General features: G+C 37.3%; 1 protein-coding gene across 3 annotated transcripts in view; it reads right to left on the bottom strand.

Annotated features, from left to right (window-relative positions):
* CARMIL1 (capping protein regulator and myosin 1 linker 1) overlaps nucleotides 1-20,217 on the bottom strand; it is a 668,567-nt gene that overhangs the window by 375,241 nt on the left and 273,109 nt on the right. For all 3 annotated transcript variants that reach the window (XM_053714815.1, XM_053714816.1, XM_053714817.1), the window contains exons 6-8: nucleotides 8,702-8,799; nucleotides 5,645-5,715; nucleotides 5,484-5,557 (exon numbers count right to left, since the gene is read on the bottom strand). In XM_053714815.1, the coding sequence (XP_053570790.1) occupies nucleotides 5,484-5,557; nucleotides 5,645-5,715; nucleotides 8,702-8,799 (243 nt within the window). The remainder of the gene's footprint in view (nucleotides 1-5,483; nucleotides 5,558-5,644; nucleotides 5,716-8,701; nucleotides 8,800-20,217) is intronic.

Below are 20,217 nucleotides of genomic sequence, written 5' to 3'. Positions count from 1 at the left end.
CAGTTAAGAGTATATATTATCACAACTGCAATTCAAAAGCAAATTTTTATTACTACAACAATCCAAAGGCCGGAAATGTAACTTTAAATCAACTGAAGACAAAAATTAGCGATACTGTTTTTTTCCCAGCTTCTACGTCAAGTTGTGTACACAATACTGAGGTATTCATAAATTACAGATGTGTAACCACTACACACTGTAACAGAATCAACTTGAATCTAATAAGTATTAAAACAACCATCCTGCAGAGAGCTTACTAATCCTAAATGTGTTTGCACAAGATATATCAGCTGTGGCAGGCAGCTAATATCTTCATTGAAACATGCACGGCTCTTGCTTACAAATAACCTCAATAAAGGGAATATTATTAGAAAAGTATATTCAAAATGGGTATTAGATAAAGCCAAAACAATGATTAGTTACTCTTAATTAGGCTATATATATCCTAATGATAAGCAAATTTAAACAGTATTACATACAGAAATGGCAGCACCATTTTCTATTTAACCACATTAGAGTGAGAAGTGTACTATGTTGTGTTTTCTTTCTCATTCCAATTAAACAGAATGGACACAATAGCATTTCCCCCCTAGGAATATTGATTTAAAATGTTCCAACAAAATAGAATAAGTTATCTGAAGAGATTATTCTATTTTGCTCAGTTGAGCATCTTCTGAACATATTGTAACATTTAGTTTATATATATATATATATATATATATATATATATATATATATATATATATATATATATATATATATATATATATATATATATATATATATATATATATATATATATATACTGTATATACACACTCACACTTCAAGAACCTTTTACTTAAATGGTCATAATAGTAAAAATAGAGTGCATTCTGATTTTGGCAACATACTTTTATTAGCAATAAAGCTTCTAGTAAAAGCTATGACTGGTTCAGCTGCATATTCACCTATGCGACACATGTTCCATGCACCCTTGTTCAAATGCTTTGCTTGCTCAGAGAGCCATCGGCAGCACAAGTTTCATATAAGCCACTGCTGACTCCAACAGCATATGTCTGTATGCTGCTGAAACAGTAGAAACATTTGCTAGAAGCATTTCTTGCTAATATAATTATATAGCGAAAATACATACCTCTGAGATTGTCACAGGTTGGGAGGTATGGCCCATTTTAAGGAACTGACCGAAACCAACCCATGTGTGGCCCTGCTCATAGATTACCAGTGGACATTGCCAACAAGATCTTAAAGGGTTAGTAAACCCCAAATTTTATTTTATAATTCAGATAGAACATACAATTTTAAAACAACTTTCCATTTTACTTTTATTATCAAACTTGCTTCATTCTCTTGTTATCCATTGCTGAAGGGACAGCATTGCACTACTGGCAGCCAGCTGAAAACATCTATTTATCCAATCACAAGAGACAAATGTGTGCAGGCACCAATTAGCAGCAGCTCCCCCTAGTGTATGATATGTGCATATTCATTTTTAACAAGGGATACTAAGAGAACAAAGCACATTTGAAAATAGAAGTAAATTTGAAAGTGTCTAAAAATGACATGCTCTATCTGAATCATGCAAGTTTAATTTTGACTTTCCTATCCCTTTAACCTACCACATCTCAAAACTAATCTGGCGTATGTTGCGAGGTATGAAAATGCGAGGATTACACACAATTCTCTGCATAATGCAACACTCTAATACAGAAGACCCTTTTATGTATTGCCCATTTAATTCCCTATAAAGAAAAAATAAACTTTATATTATCTATAGGAAAATGCCTTATTTTAACATGTTAAAGTACCTTATAAATGGAAAAAAAGTTAAAGTGGCTTATTTGGATTTTTAAGAGAACAGGAAGAGCATGTTTAGGTGTGACTGAACCTTGGGGACTAATTGCTTGTTGGCTGATAAGAACAACTCTTATAGCTCTGTTTGAGGAATGTTCTTTGTGAAAAATGCTTTTTCTTCTCAGTACAAAAAAAAATTCAAGAATGTTATATATCCTATAAGAAACTCTATTATCTCTCCCAAAAATATATTTACTTTGTTCAGTAAAAGTCATTAACATTTTATGGAGATATAGAATTTTAGTTAAACTGTCTACTCTGAAACATTCTGGACATTTATTGCAATATATCTAATAGGTTTCTTTCTGGTTCTAGGTGACTAGTGACAAAATTAGAAAACCAGATTTGTTCTCAAGGGATAGTTGCAGGAGAATATTGGTAGAGGAGAGAGCAAAAGCAATATGCATACACCTTGGACTATAATGGGCTAGATTGCAAGTGCATCGCTTATTTATCACGCACCTGTTTACAGGTGCACAATAAATAACCATCCATTAAAAGTGCCTGGTTAATGCTACCACAACCTTGTGCTAGCAATTGCCTCTCCGAAAATTAACCAGAGGTCAAACCTCTAGTTAATTTTAAAAATGTAGCCACCAATCAGCAAGTGCAATCCAGGGTGCTGAATCAAAAATGGTTCGGATCCTTAGCTTAGATTCCTGCTTTTTTTTATATAAAGATAGCAAGAGAATGAAGAAAAATTGATAATAGGAGTAAATTAGAAAGTTGCTTAAAATGCAAGCTATATCTGAATCATAAAAGTGGGTTTAGTATCCCTTTAATATAAATTGTCCTTGTTTTCCATGAACATATTACATAACCACTGACACCAATGCAAAGTTGCTTAATAATATGTAAAAATAACCATTTCAATGCCAAGGGGCCTTATTTTCTGAAAAATGTCCACTACCACGAGGCAAAGGTGACATTTTTTATGACCCTTCTTGTTAAAAAATGTTTAAATGTAATTCTTCTGATCTGCTGAACTCAAGAGCTCTTTTAGAATATTATTACTGAACATTCAAACCCATTAATTCATTTAAAATAAATTATTGTAGAAGCAGACGGTTTTATTTCATTAAAAGGAAACAGAATCAGGGACCAATGAAGGTTATGTTAGATACACATTTTAGAAATGCCTATTATTAACACAATCTAGATTCAAAATAGCAGGGTTTAAGATTGATCAATGACGTGGTGAAAGAAAGAATACATTCCAATATACAATTTATATTTGAAATATAAGAAGGTTGTTCTATAAACAAGACATAAATAAAAGGTACAAATGTTTGGTTCAGAATTTTAATTTCTTTAGTGTTATTAGTCTGTTAATTTGTTCACCTGTGTGATTATTTCAGGATATTTCAAACTCTAAATATCTGATAAAAAAAAGAAACCTACCAAAATTAATCCAATTGTCTAATGGTAATAATAAACAAATTAATGTCTAGATTTCTAGATTGCTCCAATTTGAATAGGGCCCACAACTCCTTCTGCATCAGTTTTATTTAAACAAATTGTACCCTTGGACAGCGCCGCAAGATATGTTGGTGCTATATAAATAAAGTATTACAATAATAATAATAATGTCAACAACCATTTTAATTTAGGAGGCAAGACACGGAAACATGTAATATTTTGCCTGTTCTATATCTTCTTTCCTGAGCCAGTTTGGAACATATTGGCATATAAATGACATACCTAACAGATTCCTTTGTGCCTCATAATAAGCCTCTCTAGATATCTCATCTCAGTTACAATTCCAGTGGAGCTAGCAAATGAATAATGTAAAAGGCAGATAAAATGCAGTTTTTTTTAATGACATATTAATGTATATTTCATGCAATGCTTTTATTCCTCTAAGAAATGCTTAAATGGCATGAAAATAAAAGGAATTTTAGAGATTTTTTTTATTATTTTTTAACTACAGGAATCCACAATTCATGTATATTTACAAGACTTTGCTGGTCGATCTTTGATTAGTAAAGGACACAGCTCTACTCACAGCTGGATGGAAAACAATGACCTCTACTGAAATGGAAAAATCTGCCACCCTGATTTTACTTCCATTCATTAGAATTGCATTTATATTTTGGGTGTTCAAGTGTAAGTACTTATGTGTGTTATAAAATATTTGATCCATTCTTAGTCATAATAGGTTAAACATCATGATACCAGATACTTAGAGCACATACAAGAATTACTAAAAATAACAAAATTATTAACTGGTGTACTTCATATTTAGCTTGTGTATTGTGGTATACATCATATTTAAAAGTTCATATTTATTTTGCCACCCAATCAGTTTTGGCCAATTGTGGTCTTTACAAAATTCTCAACTCAGTAAAAAGAATAAAGATTAATACAGAGACATGTCCTAAATTCTGTGGAAATGAATAATGTAGGCAGTTAGCTGGCAACAAAAAGCCTGGGATTAGATTGGCTTGCACTCCAATTCTCAGGAGCGACGCATATTGTTTGATTTGTAAATTGGCAAAAATCCAGCTTTATACTTGCTGCCAAAAAAACTGGAGCAGCATCCGGTGAGCAATGTGTTACTCCATACGCCATCAGTCATTAGATCATGTCACCCATTAAAGAAAAAAGCTTGTGATACTGATGTTGCTGTCACAGAGATATGATGCTTAGTGACAATGTGTCAACTTATGTCTTAAAATATAAGACTTTAGTCCCTCAATAAAGAGCCAGTAATCAGATGTCTTAGTTTGAGCTGCAGGCCATGCAACATCATAATCAAGAGCTAAACCTATAGATACCAACTAAAATGATAGTTTTACTTTGGCTATGAAAAGAGTTTATATTTATAATTTATTTTATTTATTTCTTCATTATAATTTATTTATTTAAAAAAAAACTGGAAAACGGGTGGAAAAATATCACTGTAGATTCATGGGTAAAAAGTATTTTTTTTTTTTATTTGGCTGTAAATATATTTTTGTGTATAAGTTTTAATTAGGTGCACATATTAAAATAAGGTATTTCTCCACCAAACATATTTTCTTGACATAAATCAATTGTTCTGCAAACTTCTATCAATCTTAAAAAAAAAACGAAAAAAAAACAACCACCACCACAAAAACATTTCTCCTTGGTTTTTCTCTAGAGTTTTCAAATAATTGTCATTTCAGGTCTATCTATAAGAGCTCACCCTATGCTCTCCATGTTCCCCCACCTCACAAGACTCTACAGCTTTGTCAGTCACCATGATATTCACTACAGCAAATTCATCTCCATTTTTATTTATTTTTTGTGAATCAGCTGCATAGAATATAAAATAAATCAGTGAAGGGAAAGAGGCCATTTTGTCAACTGCCTAGTAAGCCTTATGGGACACTAAGGTCAAAATTAAACTTTCATGATTTAAAACATTACCATCAGCTCCTACTGAGCATGTGCAAGAGTTCACAGTGTATACGTGAACGTGTATGTAATTGACTGATGGCGGCCAAATGGTACAGTGGGCAGGGAAATTAAAGCAATCTCTCAGATTTTTCACAACAACAAAAATACTGATAATTAGACATTTAGAATAAGTGTTGCTGCATTGTCTTTTTATTGTGCATATGTTCAAAAATATTTAAAACACAAACAAAGTGGAATGCTATTACCTATGGTCAAGATGACTGAAGTCTTGTAAATTCAACTCCCGTGTATCTTGCGTTAAATATATTGTATCTACATCCTGCACAGCAATATAAAAGAATGTGGTTAGGTACATACCATTTTAAATTGGGTATTTGTAAATATATCCATAAATAAAATAACTTACCCACTGCACCTCTTCCCTGTACGGTAAACTAAGCCAGTCACAAACACAAGCGTACATCTGAGAAAACCCCCCTAGAAAAAAAGAAAATGTTAATAGAAAAAAAAAATCAGACTTATCTAATTGACACTATTCACTTAGTTTATTACAGCATTACTATTTGTTTAAAGTGGGAAGCATGCTCCGGTGCTAAACTAATATAAAATTAATGTAGACAGGGCCGCCATCAGCAGGTGACAGGGGTGACTCCTGTCAGGGGCCCAATGAGCCAGGGGGGCCCCATGAGGCAAGAACTAAAAAAAAAATGGGTACTATAGCAGAGTGCTAATTGAGCATGGGAAATGTTATTACAAGGAGCAAAGTATTAGCATTTGAGAGGATTTCTTAGTGTGCACTAAACCACTATGCTCAGTGTGAGACAGACTTGGCACTTTGTACAGTGTGTGCCTGAGTCAGACGGCAGATCACTTTCATTTGAAGAGGAGGTAGGACTTACTTAGCAAATGTTTTTTATTTCTTTGTGCAATTTTGGATTGTAACTTCAGTGTGGTAGTAGTTGTATGGTGGGGCTAGGGGTCCATAAAAACACATTTTTTTAGCAGCAGTGTATTTATGATTATTTGACAATGCTGTAGAAATTCTATATTTAAAAAACCATGCAGAAATGTTTCCTCCTCAATACACAAATGGTAGATGCCCTTTTGGCAGATATGCATTATATATATATATATATATATATATATATATATATATATATATATATATATATATATATATATATATATATATATATATATATATATATATATATATATATATATATATATATATATATATATTACATTCCAGTTTACTGCCCCTTTATGTAAGGACTTTCCAGATGCAAGGAGGCATTTTATCTAAGATTTTTACATCTGCATAAAATTTTATACTCTCAGACTAAGATTGCTCAGTGTTTGAAATGAGACAGGTTAACTTAAAACTGTTCAGTTTACACTACAGCTGACTTAGTTTTGAAATACATACCAACAAGCCTAAATCCTGCATTTAACCAGATCTAATGGTATGAGTACCACAGCTTATGGTCCCACCAAGACCATATAGAGTACAGCATTTTCAAAATCCATAAGTACAGCTGACAGATGGGAAAATTTGTACACTATATTTGAAGTGGTGCTCTTGGTTGGGGAAAATGGGAAAAAAACAAACAAACATATGTCAACCTTTTAAAGGTACTTTTCTCCATCTAGCCATCTACCCAGCTCATTAATGTCCAATTTTGAATTCACAGAATTATTTTTGTTTGCACATTTACAAATATGATTCTTTAAAAAGTGATCTCTTAATTTCTGCATTTTTTTTTATCATGCATGTCACACACTGTTGATTTAGGGGATGCAAGATGCATAAATGTTTCCACCTGTGAGTGTTTCTGTGGGTGTATGTGTTTATGTCTTTGTGCTTTGGTTTGTGTCTCTATGTGTATGTATTTTTTATCTGTGGGTCTCTCTGTGAGGGTGGGTGTTACCTAGGGTTGCCACCTCAGCCATGTTTTCCTGGACACTTATGAGTTACACATGCTGCAGGGTGTGCAGGGAGGAACATGTATTGTGTTTCTGGACAGCACTATTCATATTCCTCCCTGCACACCCTGCAGCATGTATAACTTATAAATGTTCTGTATTTTAAGGGACAGGTGACAACCCTAGTGTTACCGTGTGTATGTCTTTGTGCCTTTTCTGTGGATGTCTGTGAGGGTGTGTGCATATGTCTTTGAGCTTTTTCTATGGGTGTTTCTGTGAGGGTGTTTGTGTGTATGTATGTATGTATGTATGTATGTCTGTGTTTTCTGTGGGTGTCTCTGTGAGGGTGTGTGTATGTCTTTGTGTGTTTTCTGTGGCTGTCTCAGTGAGGGTGTGTGTATGTATGTCTTTCTGTGTTTTTCATGTGGTTGTCTCTCTGTTTGTGTGTGTGTGTGTGTGTATGTCTTTGTGTGTTTTCTGTGGGTGTCTCTGTGTGTGTATGTGTGTATATGTCTTTCTGTGTTTTCTGAGGCTGTCTCTGTGGGTGTTTCCTTGGGTGTATGTGCAAGTTTGAGTTTGTGTGTGTGTGTCCATTGTCTGTTCCTTTTTAGGACATTTTGACCTTACTACTAATTATTCACATCTTTCTACAGACTTTGAGACTAACAAGACCTTTCCGGAAGTAACCACTCCACCATTTAACCTTTAAATTATTGTTTAGGCAGTTCAGGGCCCTTCCTTTCAGCCACTGCATGCTGTTTTCATAATTTAGTTGTCATCTTCCTTTACAAAAAGATAATCAGAACTCCATTTTGTTTTCTAAATCACCTTTTTTTTTTTTTACAAAACTGTAGTTTACCTCATTACTTGTCAGGTCAATGTAAACAAGTGCTAAGTGTCTGTTTTGGTTTCTGTGTCTGAGTGTGTTTCTTTGCGTGTCTGCTAGAGTGTCTATATGTGAATCCTTATGTGTGAGTTTGTTTGTGTGTTTCAGTGTATGAGTGTGTCTGTGTGTGTGTATGTTACTACCTTTACAACATTTCCAAGTTTAAATAGACAATTAAGAATAAAGTGCATATACATTTTAGTCACTTGGTCAAAAATTGCACATATCAAAGGAGGGGGGGGGGGGGCCTGATCAATGGTTGAGTCAGGGGCCCCAAAATTTCTAGTGGCGGCCCTGAATGTAGAACTATTTTCTACCTAGTTAAAATTAATCTGCACAGGTGTTTTTGGAATTACACATATAAATGTATATTTTATTCCAAAACTATACATTTTGAACAAACACCTGACAAAAATAAAGAAACAATTAAATATTGGTATAATGTGTGGTATGATCTAATGTGAAAAACAAAAATACAATAAAGAAAAATTAGGAAGTTAAAATACATGAACATTGAATTAATTAAAAATGCAACACTGCTACTTTCTTACCATAACCACACAAATGTTTTACATTATCTTTTAATTAAGGACTATTTGGAAAATAAACTAACATTCACTATATCTTCATATTTAAATTTTTGTCACTTACCACATGGACCAACTTCTGTCACTGTCTGGTTGTCCCACAGTGCCTGCAAAGTTGCTAATCTGTCTGACGGTTCCATGGTTACCTTCTTCATAATTTTCCTAATATGAATACAAAGGAGGAATAATCTAGTACCTGATTGGAAGAATGACACACCAGTATACTGGTGACACAATTAAAAAAAAGTATTTACTTATTTGTTTAAACACGTGAGGTAATGAAACTGATTGCCACCATTTTGACTGCATAGTGTGCCCAGGCAGGCGCAAAATTGCATGAGCACTACCTTAATCCTTAGTATTGAGTTACGTATTATTCAGGTTGACCAGTAGGTGGTGCTGTTCTGTTTATTTTACATTTGGTATTGCCACAAAATTGTTTCAGCTCCATTTTTATTTTTCATATTGCATAACGTCATCATAAAACAAGTGTCTTACCACAGTAGCATTTATTACCCCTTTCATCACCTCACAACTGAAATCTCCTGTCTTCTGCCATCCTCATTTACTCTCTACACACACCTCACTCCTCCAGCACATAACTCTGCAGTCTCTCACTCAGCTGCTTCCCGTTATGCTGTGCACCACACTCCACCATATAACATTGTTTCCTGGAAATCAAGTAAGTTACCTACTTGTTAGTCATATGCACACAAGAGATCTCAAATAAGTCCCATACCAACATTATGCATCAGATCAGATACCCTGGCCCTAGACCCTCTCTAAAAGCCACAAGACCCTGCACCTCTTAACTTTTTATATAAAATCCAAATAAAATCAGGAAAAAATATATTTGTCCATATTATACACACACACACACATATATATATATATATATATATATATATACACATATATGTATATATATACACACACACACACATATATATATACACACACACACACACACATATATATATATATATATATATATATATATATATATATACACATACATGCACACACACACAGACACAGTACTGTGCAAAAGTCTTAGGCCACCACCAGCTTTGTTGTTTTAGCAAAGTTTTAATGACCATCCATATTTATTTTTCAGTCTCTTTATTAAGATAGAAACAGAAAATACAGGAAATATGTACACAACATATAAAAAAACACAATTTTCAGAAGAAAATGGCTTCTTCAGGAAAAAGTTAGTATTTAGTGTGACCTCCCTTGGCACTAAGCACTGTTGAACTCTTTTGAAGAGACTTTCCTGAAGTTTTCTGAAGTAATCTTCTTATATATTATACCAGGCTTCTTTCAGCACTTCCTAGAGTTCTTCTTTACCTTTAGGGTATAATCTTCTTATATATTATACCAGGCTTCTTTCAGCACTTCCTAGAGTTCTTCTTTACCTTTAGGGTATCTTTTATTTATTTCTTTGTCCAGGTGATCCCATGCTGCCTCTATAATATTCAGGTCTGAACTCTGTTTAGGCCAGTAAATGACTGTCAGTGTTTTATCAGCTGTTTTTCTCTCCAAATATGATTTCACTGCATTAGCTTGGGATCGTTATGTTAAAAAATACAACTATTCATAATTAGGTGCTTCCCAGAAGGAATGGCATGATGAATTAAAACCTGTCTGTACTTTTCAGCATTCATGATCCCATCAATTCGGACAATATCGCCAACACCACTGGCAGAAATGCAGCCCACCCCAAAGCAGGAAAGACCCTCCACAATGTTTCACTGAAGGCTGCAAGCACTCATTCTTCTATCTCTCTCCAACACTTCTTCTCACATATTGTTGATGATTGGACCTAAAAATTTCAAACTTGGATTCATCACTCCATAATACTCTTTTCCACTGATCTTCATCCCAATTTTTATGAGATTTAGCATATTTAGTCATGTTTCTGGCCTCTTTAACAGGGTGGAGCTCTATGGCAGGGTTAGCAGGGAACTAGGCAGATTGCGTAGCAATAAACTGGAGACTCAAATATATAAAACAGTCCTGTTTATAAGGAGAAGGTTATACAGGCAAATAGAAAGTAATTTCCATAAATAGTTTATACTGGGAAAAAGGTACAAGCAACGGTTAATAGAATAAAACTGTACAAACCAGTATAACTGATGTTGATGTGCAAGTTCAGACAGACAAGAGCCAAGTACTGAAAGGACCACTTCAGGGTTAAGGACTATAGTACACACATCTGGGCTAAGCAAAGGAAATGCCGATCCTGGTAATGCCAGCTTTTGTGTTAAAGTAAATGCCACAAGAATGCCAGTTTCTGGGCTAATCAAAGAAATGCAATGTGCTGAACAGAATTTGCAAGCAGCAGCACTGCTTGAAAAAGTCTGGTGGATACCAGAAGAAACGCGTTGAGGTTAAACGTGTTTCTCCTCACATGCAAACCTGAAATCAGCTGTTTGGCTGGTGGTGAAATTTAGAAGCACTTACGGCTTCTTGGAACCTGCAAAGACTTATCTGTGTTTGTTGGACAGAAACATACAGTGATTTAATCACATATTGCTCATTTGATTTTAAATTTTGTACGTATATTTTTGTACTTGCGCTGAATTAATTGCTCAGTAAAAACTTTTACTCTTAGAGAGGCTCTTTTGCGCTCTTGTCTTTTTCCATTTCCCAAGCAGCAGCAAAGGCAGTGCTGGAGACAGGGTAAACATATAGGCACAACAGGCAATAAGGTACTGGACCTGGGAAACTGCAACAGGGAAAGTCAAAGCAGTAGAACCAACTGTGCCAAATGTAGAGACAAGGTCAGGACAGTCCAAGGTTCAAAGGCAGACAGCAAGTATCCAAACATAGGCAAGGTCACCAGCAGGAAGTCCAAAAACAAACAGGAAGCAGGAACAGGATAAACTTCAATGCCAAAGCCATGAGAGATGGCATAGCTTGCTCAATATGTAGTCAGAGAGCATCTCCCTGATTTTATAGCATCCAGTGAGGGTGGAGCTGAGAGACACACTTACTGTTGATAATATTCCTGCATAAAACCCTGCAAGTAAACATCCTCCAGTGGCACAGACAGAGCAAACTGGTCCCTGAACCTGGAGTCCCTGGTTCAATCCCAGTAAGGGCCCAGCAAAGAAATCACCAGCAACGTCCCCTCCGTATAGTTTGTATTTTAGCATGAACAGAGCTTATGGGATCCTTACAGCATATCTTAGCCTTTTCACCTGTTACCCTTCCGAAAAAGTGGTTTCTTGGTTGATACTCTTCCACAAAGACCATCACTGATCAAACGTTTTCAGACTGTAGAAGGCATCCCGATGAAGCTGCCAGATGCTGAGCCAGGTCCTTGATGTACTTCTACCTGTCTCTCAAAGAAGAAACTCTGAGAAACTTCTCATCAGATTGTAAAAGTTTTCTAGGCCTTCCAGTCCTTTTCTTGCCCATTTCCCTTTGAGAGTGGCCTTGCTGATGCAAAAGTATGGTTTTATGTATATCAAATTATGTGTTTTTTGGCAATTTGAATGGAATGATGTGATTGAAAGTTGGTCTTATTAGCAAGCTCCAAATGAATTAAACTCGTACCACATGTGTATGTAATGCTCAAGTATGTCTTGCACAAATCTGGTGTAATAGACCTTTTTCACAGCAGTCATATTGACATGAAATAGTAGGACAAATACAAGTGTTAGCAATGACATTAATTAGGGTTCTATTCCATTTAGGTTTATGAGAGCCAGGTTCCTACTATTGCTCAAGTGTAAAGAGAAGTCACACTAAATACTTGTCACTTTAACCTTTAGAAGCAGTTTTTTATTTCTGTGTTTAATACTGCATACAAATATCCTGTATTTTCTGGTTGTATTCTAATAAAGACACTGAGAAATAATTATATAGTCATTATACCATTGCTAAAATAATAAATCTAATGGTGGCCTAAGACTTTTGCACAGTACTGTATGTATGTGTATGTATGTATGTATATATATATATTATTATTTTTTTAAGAATTGAGTCCTCTCAAAAAATAAAAACACTTGTTAGAAAAGTATTCGAAACCTGATGGATAGCACAGCCCACAGTGAATATAACAATAGAGGAAGAAGACAATGATAATGTAAGGTGGATGGAAAAGTTTTAGCATCAGCTGCCCTTTTATTACATGTACTAAGGTAATATGTACTGCCTACAGTTTGAATTTGGCAAATCTAGCCAAATAGACCTAATAAAATGGATGCCCCAAGACAGCACTTTGACATGTAATTACTCAAAATACCTTAATGGAAATTAATTTTAAATGACAAATAAAGTTTTCAATGTATTTAACGGAGTTACAAAATAATATTTTTGATGACGGAGTCCCTATAACAAGTTTTGCCTATTGTCAACTAATTTCATCTTCTTTCTGGAGCTCTTTAAGTCTCAGTAATAACAATTAATAATGGGCATTAAGGTAACATTAAAAAAGGCAATATTGTAATCATTCAGGTTCAAGCTTGATGAGTAAGATTATTACATCATGTGATAGAAACTTACTGAGAGACAAAAATGTGCCATGATGGACAAACATATGCACCGATAAAATATGCATAGAAAAAAAACATAATTTATGCTTACCTGATAAATTTATTTCTCTTGTAGTGTATCCAGTCCACGGATCATCCATTACTTATGGGATATTCTCCTTCCCAACAGGAAGTTGCAAGAGGATCACCCACAGCAGAGCTGCTATATAGCTCCTCCCCTAACTGTCATATCCAGTCATTCGACCGAAAACAAACTGAGAAAGGAGAAACCATAGGGTGCAGTGGTGACTGTAGCTTAATTAAAATTTAGACCTGCCTTAAAAGGACAGGGCGGGCCGTGGACTGGATACACTACAAGAGAAATAAATTTATCAGGTAAGCATAAATTATGTTTTCTCTTGTTAAGTCCACGGATCATCCATTACGTATGGGATACCAATACCAAAGCTAAAGTACACGGATGATGGGAGGGACATGGCAGGATTAAGCGGAAGGAACCACTACCTGAAGAACCTTTCTCCCAAAAACAGCCTCCGAAGAAGCAAAAGTATCAAATTTGTAAAAAATGTGAAGCGAAGACCAAGTCGCGGCCTTGCAAATCTGTTCAACAGAGGCCTCATTTTTAAAGGCCCAGGTGGAAGCCACAGCTCTAGTAGAATGAGCTGTAATCCTTTCAGGGGGCTGCTGTCCAGCAGTCTCATAGGCTAGGCGTATTATGCTCTGAAGCCAAAAGGAAAGAGAGGTTGCTGAAGCTTTTTGACCTCTCCTCTGTCCAGAGTAAACGACAAACAGGGTAGATGTTTGACAAAAATCTTTAGTAGCTTGTAAGTAAAACTTCAAGGCACGGACTACGTCCAGATTATGTAAAAGACGTTCCTTCTTTGAAGAAGGATTAGGACACAATGATGGAACAACAATCTCTTGATTGATATTCTTGTTAGAAACCACCTTAGGTAAAAACGCAGGTTTGGTACGCAGGCCTACCTTATCTGCATGAAAAATCAGATAAGGAGAATCACATTGTAAGGCAGATAGCTCAGAGACTCTCCGAGCCGAGGAAATAGCCATCAAAAACAGAACTTTCCAAGATAAAAGTTTAATATCAATGGAATGAAGGGGTTCCAACGGAACTCCTTGAAGAACTTTAAGAACCAAGTTTAAGCTCCACGGGGGAGCAACAGGTTTAAACACAGGCTTAATTCTAACCAAAGCCTGGCAAAATGCCTGGACGTCTGGAACCTCTGCCAGAAGCTTGTGCAAAAGAATAGACAGAGCAGAAATCTGTCCCTTTAAGGAACTAGCTGATAATCCTTTGTCCAAGCCCTCTTGGAGAAAAGACAATATTCTAGGAATCCTAACCTTACTCCATGAGTAATTCTTGGATTCACACCAATAAAGATATTTACTCCATATCTTGTGGTAGATTTTCCTGGTAACAGGCTTTCGTGCCTGTATTAAAGTATCAATTACTGACTCGGAGAAGCCACGCTTTGATAGAATCAAGCGTTCAATCTCCATGCAGTCAGTCTCAGAGAAATTATATTTGGATGATTGAAAGGACCTTGTATCAGAAGGTCCTGTCTTAGAGGCAGAGTCCATGGTGGAAAGGATGACATGTCCACTAGGTCTGCATACCAAGTCCTGCGTGGCCACGCAGGTGCTATCAGAATCACCGATGCTCTCTCCTGTTTGATTTTGGCAATCAGTCGAGGGAGCAGAGGAAACGGTGGAAACACATAAGCCAGGTTGAAGAACCAAGGCGCTGCTAGAGCATCTATCAGCGTCGCTTCTGGGTCCCTGGACCTGGATCTGTAACAAGGAAGCTTGGCGTTCTGGCGAGACGTCATGAGATCCAACTCTGGTTTGCCCCAACAATGAATCAACTGAGCAAACACCTCCGGATGGAGTTCCCACTCCCCCGGATGGAAAGTCTGACGACTTAGAAAATCCGCCTCCCAGTTCTCCACGCCTGGGATATGGTTTGCTGACAGGTGGCAAGAGTGGTACTCTGCCCAGCGAATTATATTTGAGACTTCTAACATCGCTAGGGAACTCCTGGTTCCCCCTTGATGGCTGATGTTAGCCACAGTCGTGATGTTGTCCGACTGAAATCTGATGAACCTCAGTGTTGCTAACTGAGGCCAAGCCAGAAGAGCATTGAATATCGCTCTTAACTCCAAAATATTTATTGGAAGGAGTTTCTCCTCCTGAGTCCACGATCCCTGTGCCTTCAGGGAATTCCAGACTGCACCCCAACCTAGAAGGCTGGCATCTGTTGTTACAATTGTTCAATCTGGCCTGCGAAAGGTCATACCCTTGGACAGGTGTACCCGAGACAACCACCAGAGAAGAGAATCTCTGGTCTCTTGATCCAGATTTAGCAGAGGGGACAAATCTGTGTAATCCCCATTCCACTGACTCAGCATGCATAATTGCAGCGGTCTGAGATGAAGGCGCGCAAATGGCACTATGTCCATTGCCGCTACCATTAAGCCGATTACCTCCATACACTGAGCTACCAAAGGGCGCGGAATGGAGTGAAGAACACGGCAAGCATTTAGAAGTTTTGATAACCTGGACTCCGTCAGGTAAATTTTCATTTCTACAGAATCTATAAGAGTCCCTAAGAAGGAGACTCTTGTGAGTGGGGATAGAGAACTCTTTTCCTCGTTCACTTTCCACCCGTGCGACCTCAGAAATGCCAGAACTATCTCTGTATGAGACTTGGCAACTTGAAAGCTTGACGCCTGTATCAGGATGTCGTCTAGACACGGAGCCACCGCTATGCCTTGCGGTCTTAGAACCACCAGAAGTGAGCCCAGAACCTTTGTAAAGATTCTCGGGGCTGTAGCCAACCCAAAGGGAAGAGCTACAAATTGGTAATGCCTGTCTAGAAAGGCAAACCTTAGAAACCGATGATGATCTTTGTGAATCGGTATGTGAAGGTAGGCATCCTTTAAGTCCACTGTGGTCATGTACTGACCTTCTTGGATCATGGGTAGGATGGTCCGAATAGTTTCCATTTTGAAAGATGGAACTCTGAGGAATTTGTTTAAGATCTTTAGATCCAAAATTGGTCTGAAGGTTCCCTCTTTTTTGGGAACCACAAACAGATTTGAATAAAAACCCTATCCTTGTTCCGTCCGCGGAACTGGATGGATCACTCCCATAACTAGGAGGTCTTGCACACAGCGTAGGAATGCCTCTTTCTTTATCTGATTTGCAGATAGCCTTGAAAGATGAAATCTCCCTTGTGGAGGGGAAGCTTTGAAGTCCAGAAGATATCCCTGAGATATGATCTCCAACGCCCAGGGATCCTGAACATCTCTTGCCCACACCTGGGCGAAGAGAGAAAGTCTGCCCCCTACTAGATCCGTCGCCAGATAGGGGGCCGTTCCTTCATGCTGTCTTAGAGGCAGCAGCAGGCTTTCTGGCCTGCTTGCCTTTGTTCCAGGACTGGTTAGGTTTCCAGGCCTGCTTAGATTGAGCAAAAGTTCCCTCTTGTTTTGAAGCGGAGGAAGTTGATGCTGCACCTGCCTTGAAATTTCGAAAGGCACGAAAATTAGACTGTTTGGCCTTTGCTTTGGCCCTGTCCTGAGGAAGGGTGTGACCCTTACCTCCAGTAATGTCAGCAATAATTTCCTTCAAACCAGACCCGAATAAGGTCTGCCCCTTGAAAGGAATGTTGAGTAATTTAGACTTCGAAGTCACGTCAGCTGACCAGGATTTAAGCCATAGTGCCCTACACGCTTGGATGGCGAATCCGGAATTCTTAGCCGTTAGTTTAGTCAAATGAACAATGGCATCAGAAACAAATGAGTTAGCTAGCTTAAGTGTTCTAAGCTTGTCAATAATTTCAGTGAATGGAGCTGTATGGATGGCCTCTTCCAGGGCCTCAAACCAGAATGCCGCCGCGGCCGTGACAGGCGCAATGCATGCAAGGGGCTGTAAAATAAAACCTTGTTGAATAAACATTTTCTTAAGGTAACCCTCCAATTTTTTATCCATTGGATCTGAAAAAGCACAACTGTCCTCAACCGGGATAGTAGTATGCTTTGCTAAAGTAGAAACTGCTCCCTCCACCTTAGGGACCGTCTGCCATAAGTCCTGTGTAGTGGCGTCTATTGGAAACATTTTTCTAAATATAGGAGGTGGGGAAAAAGGCACACCCTTTCTATCCCACTCCTTGCTAATAATTGTTGTAAGCCTTTTAGGTATAGGAAAAACATCAGTACACACCGGTACCGCATAGTATTTATCCAGCCTACACAATTTCTCTGGTACTGCAACTGTGTTACAGTCATTCAGAGCAGCTAATACCTCCCCAAGCAACACACGGAGGTTCTCAAGCTTAAATTTAAAATTAGAATTCTCTGAATCAGGATTCCCCGAATCAGAGATGTCACCCACAGACTGAAGCTCTCCGTCCTCATGATCTGCATATTGTGACGCTGTATCAGACATGGCCCTTACAGCATCTGCGCGCTCTGTATTTCTCCTAACCCCAGAGCAATCGCGCTTGCCTCTTAATTCAGACAACCTGGATAATACCTCTGACAGGATATTATTCATGATTGCAGCCATGTCCTGCAAGGTAATCGCTATGGGCGTCCCTGATGTAATTGGCGCCATATTAGCGTGCATCCCCTGAGCGGGAGGCGAAGGGTCTGACACGTGGGGAGAGTTAGTCGGCATAACTTCCCCCTCGTCAGAATCTTCTGGTGATATTTCTTTTATAGTTAAAGACTGATCTTTACTGTTTAAGGTGAAATCAATACATTTAGTACACATTCTCCTATGGGGCTCCACCATGGCTTTCAAACATAATGAACAAGTAGTTTCCTCTGTGTCAGACATGTTTAAACAGACTAGCAATGAGACTAGCAAGCTTGGAAAACACTTTAAACAAGTTTACAAGCAATATAAAAAAACGTTACTGCACCTTTAAAAAACACAAATTTTGTCAAAATTTGAAATAACAGTGAAAAAAGGCAGTTACACTAACGAAATTTTTACAGTGTATGTAACAAGTTAGCAGAGCATTGCACCCACTTGCAAATGGATGATTAACCCCTTAATACCCAAAACTGAATAATAAAAGACAAAAACGTTTTTTTTTTTGTTTTTTTTGTTTGTTTTTTTTCAAACAGTCACAACAACTGCCACAGCTCTACTGTGGCTTTTTACCTCCCTCAAAAACGACTTTGAAGCCTTTTGAGCCCTCCAGAGATGTCCTGGATCATGCAGGAAGAAGCTGGATGTCTGTGTCTGTAATTTTTGCTGTGCAAAAAAAACGGCAAAATAGGCCCCTCCCACTCATATTACAACAGTGGAAAGCCTAAGGAAACTGTTTCTAGGCCAAATTCAAGCCAGCCATGTGGAAAAAAACTAGGCCCCAATAAGTTTTATCACCAAATACATATAAAAACGATTAAACATGCCAGCAAACGTTTTATATTACATTTTTATAAGAGTATGCATCTCTATTAATAAGCCTGATACCAGTAGCTGTCACTGCATTTAAGGCTTTACTTACATTAGTTCGGTATCAGCAGCATTTTCTAGCAAATTCCATCCCTAGAAAAATATTAACTGCACATACCTTATTACAGGAAAACCTGCACGTTATTCCCCCTCTGAAGTTACCTCACTCCTCAGAATATGTGAGAACAGTCATGGATCTTAGTTACTTCTGCTAAGATCATAGAAAACGCAGGCAGATTCTTCTTCTAAATACTGCCTGAGATAAACAGTACACTCCGGCACCATTTAAAAATAACAAACTTTTGATTGAAGAATAAACTAAGTATAAAACACCACACTCCTCTTACGACCTCCATCTTGGTTGAGGCTTGCAAGAGAATGACTGGATATGACAGTTAGGGGAGGAGCTATATAGCAGCTCTGCTGTGGGTGATCCTCTTGCAACTTCCTGTTGGGAAGAAGAATATCCCATAAGTAATGGATGATCCGTGGACTGGATACACTTAACAAGAGAAAAGAAAAGATCCTACAGTACAATCTCCCCAGACAGAAAGATTCAGCATTTCCATAAGGGAGAGCATAAACAAAAAAAAAAAAAAACAGAGACAGGACCAATATAAAGATGAATATCCCAATGTCAATTTCCTTCAGCACCACTTAATCTTTTTAAGACTAACGACCAAACTGTAAGCCTTAAAGGGAAATTACACTAAAGAATTTTTATCACGCATATGAAACAGCACCATTTGATTAAGCATACAAAAGGTTAAAGAGACGGTCTAGTCCAAAACAAAATTTCATTATTCAGATAGGGCATGTAATTTTAAACAATTTTTAAATTTAAATCTATCACCAATTTTGCTTTGTTCTCTTGGTATTCTTAGCTGAAATCTAAACCTAGGAGGTTCATATGCTAATTTCTAAGCCTTTGAAGGCTGCCTCTCATCTCAGGGCATTTTAATAATTTTTCACCACTAGAGGGTATTAGTTCATGTGTTTCATATAGATAACACTGTGCTCACGCACATGGAGTTTCTAGGTGCCAGCACTGAGTGGCTAAAATACAAGTCTGTCAAAATAACTGAAATAAGGGGTCAGTTTGCAGAGGCTTAGATACAAGGTAATTACAGAGGTAAAAAGTGTATTAATATAATTGTGTTGGTTATGCAAAACTAGAGAATGGGTAATAAAGGGATTATCTATCTTTTAAAACAATCAATATTCTGGTGTAGACTGTCCCTTAAGTAAAAGCTAATTTACCTTTTTCACAAATTCCTTCTACATTATAATTTCCCCCCTGGCTTAAAATAAAATAACACAAAGGTAAACTTCACACCATGCTGATCCCAGGAAATTACACAGGTCAGCCAATCAACAACAAGAGGTTTTGTGCGTGTTTTTTCTCCTTCTAATGCTTGTTTGCACGCCTATTGGTTGCTCATTATACAGGTTTGTTTTTTTCTTCCTCCTACTCTCTCATCAAGTTTGTTCTCTATTGCTTTTATTGTCTTTCACTTCTATCACTTTAGTTTGTATCCTCACTGTATCCCTTTATTTTGCTATCACCTCTGTCAATAACCCACTGACCCTT

This window comes from Bombina bombina, chromosome 5, assembly GCF_027579735.1.
Source record: "Bombina bombina isolate aBomBom1 chromosome 5, aBomBom1.pri, whole genome shotgun sequence".
Classification (NCBI taxonomy): domain Eukaryota; kingdom Metazoa; phylum Chordata; class Amphibia; order Anura; family Bombinatoridae; genus Bombina; species Bombina bombina.
The sequence above is the reverse complement of the archived record's forward strand: the minus strand, read 5'-3'. Positions and strand labels throughout refer to the sequence as shown.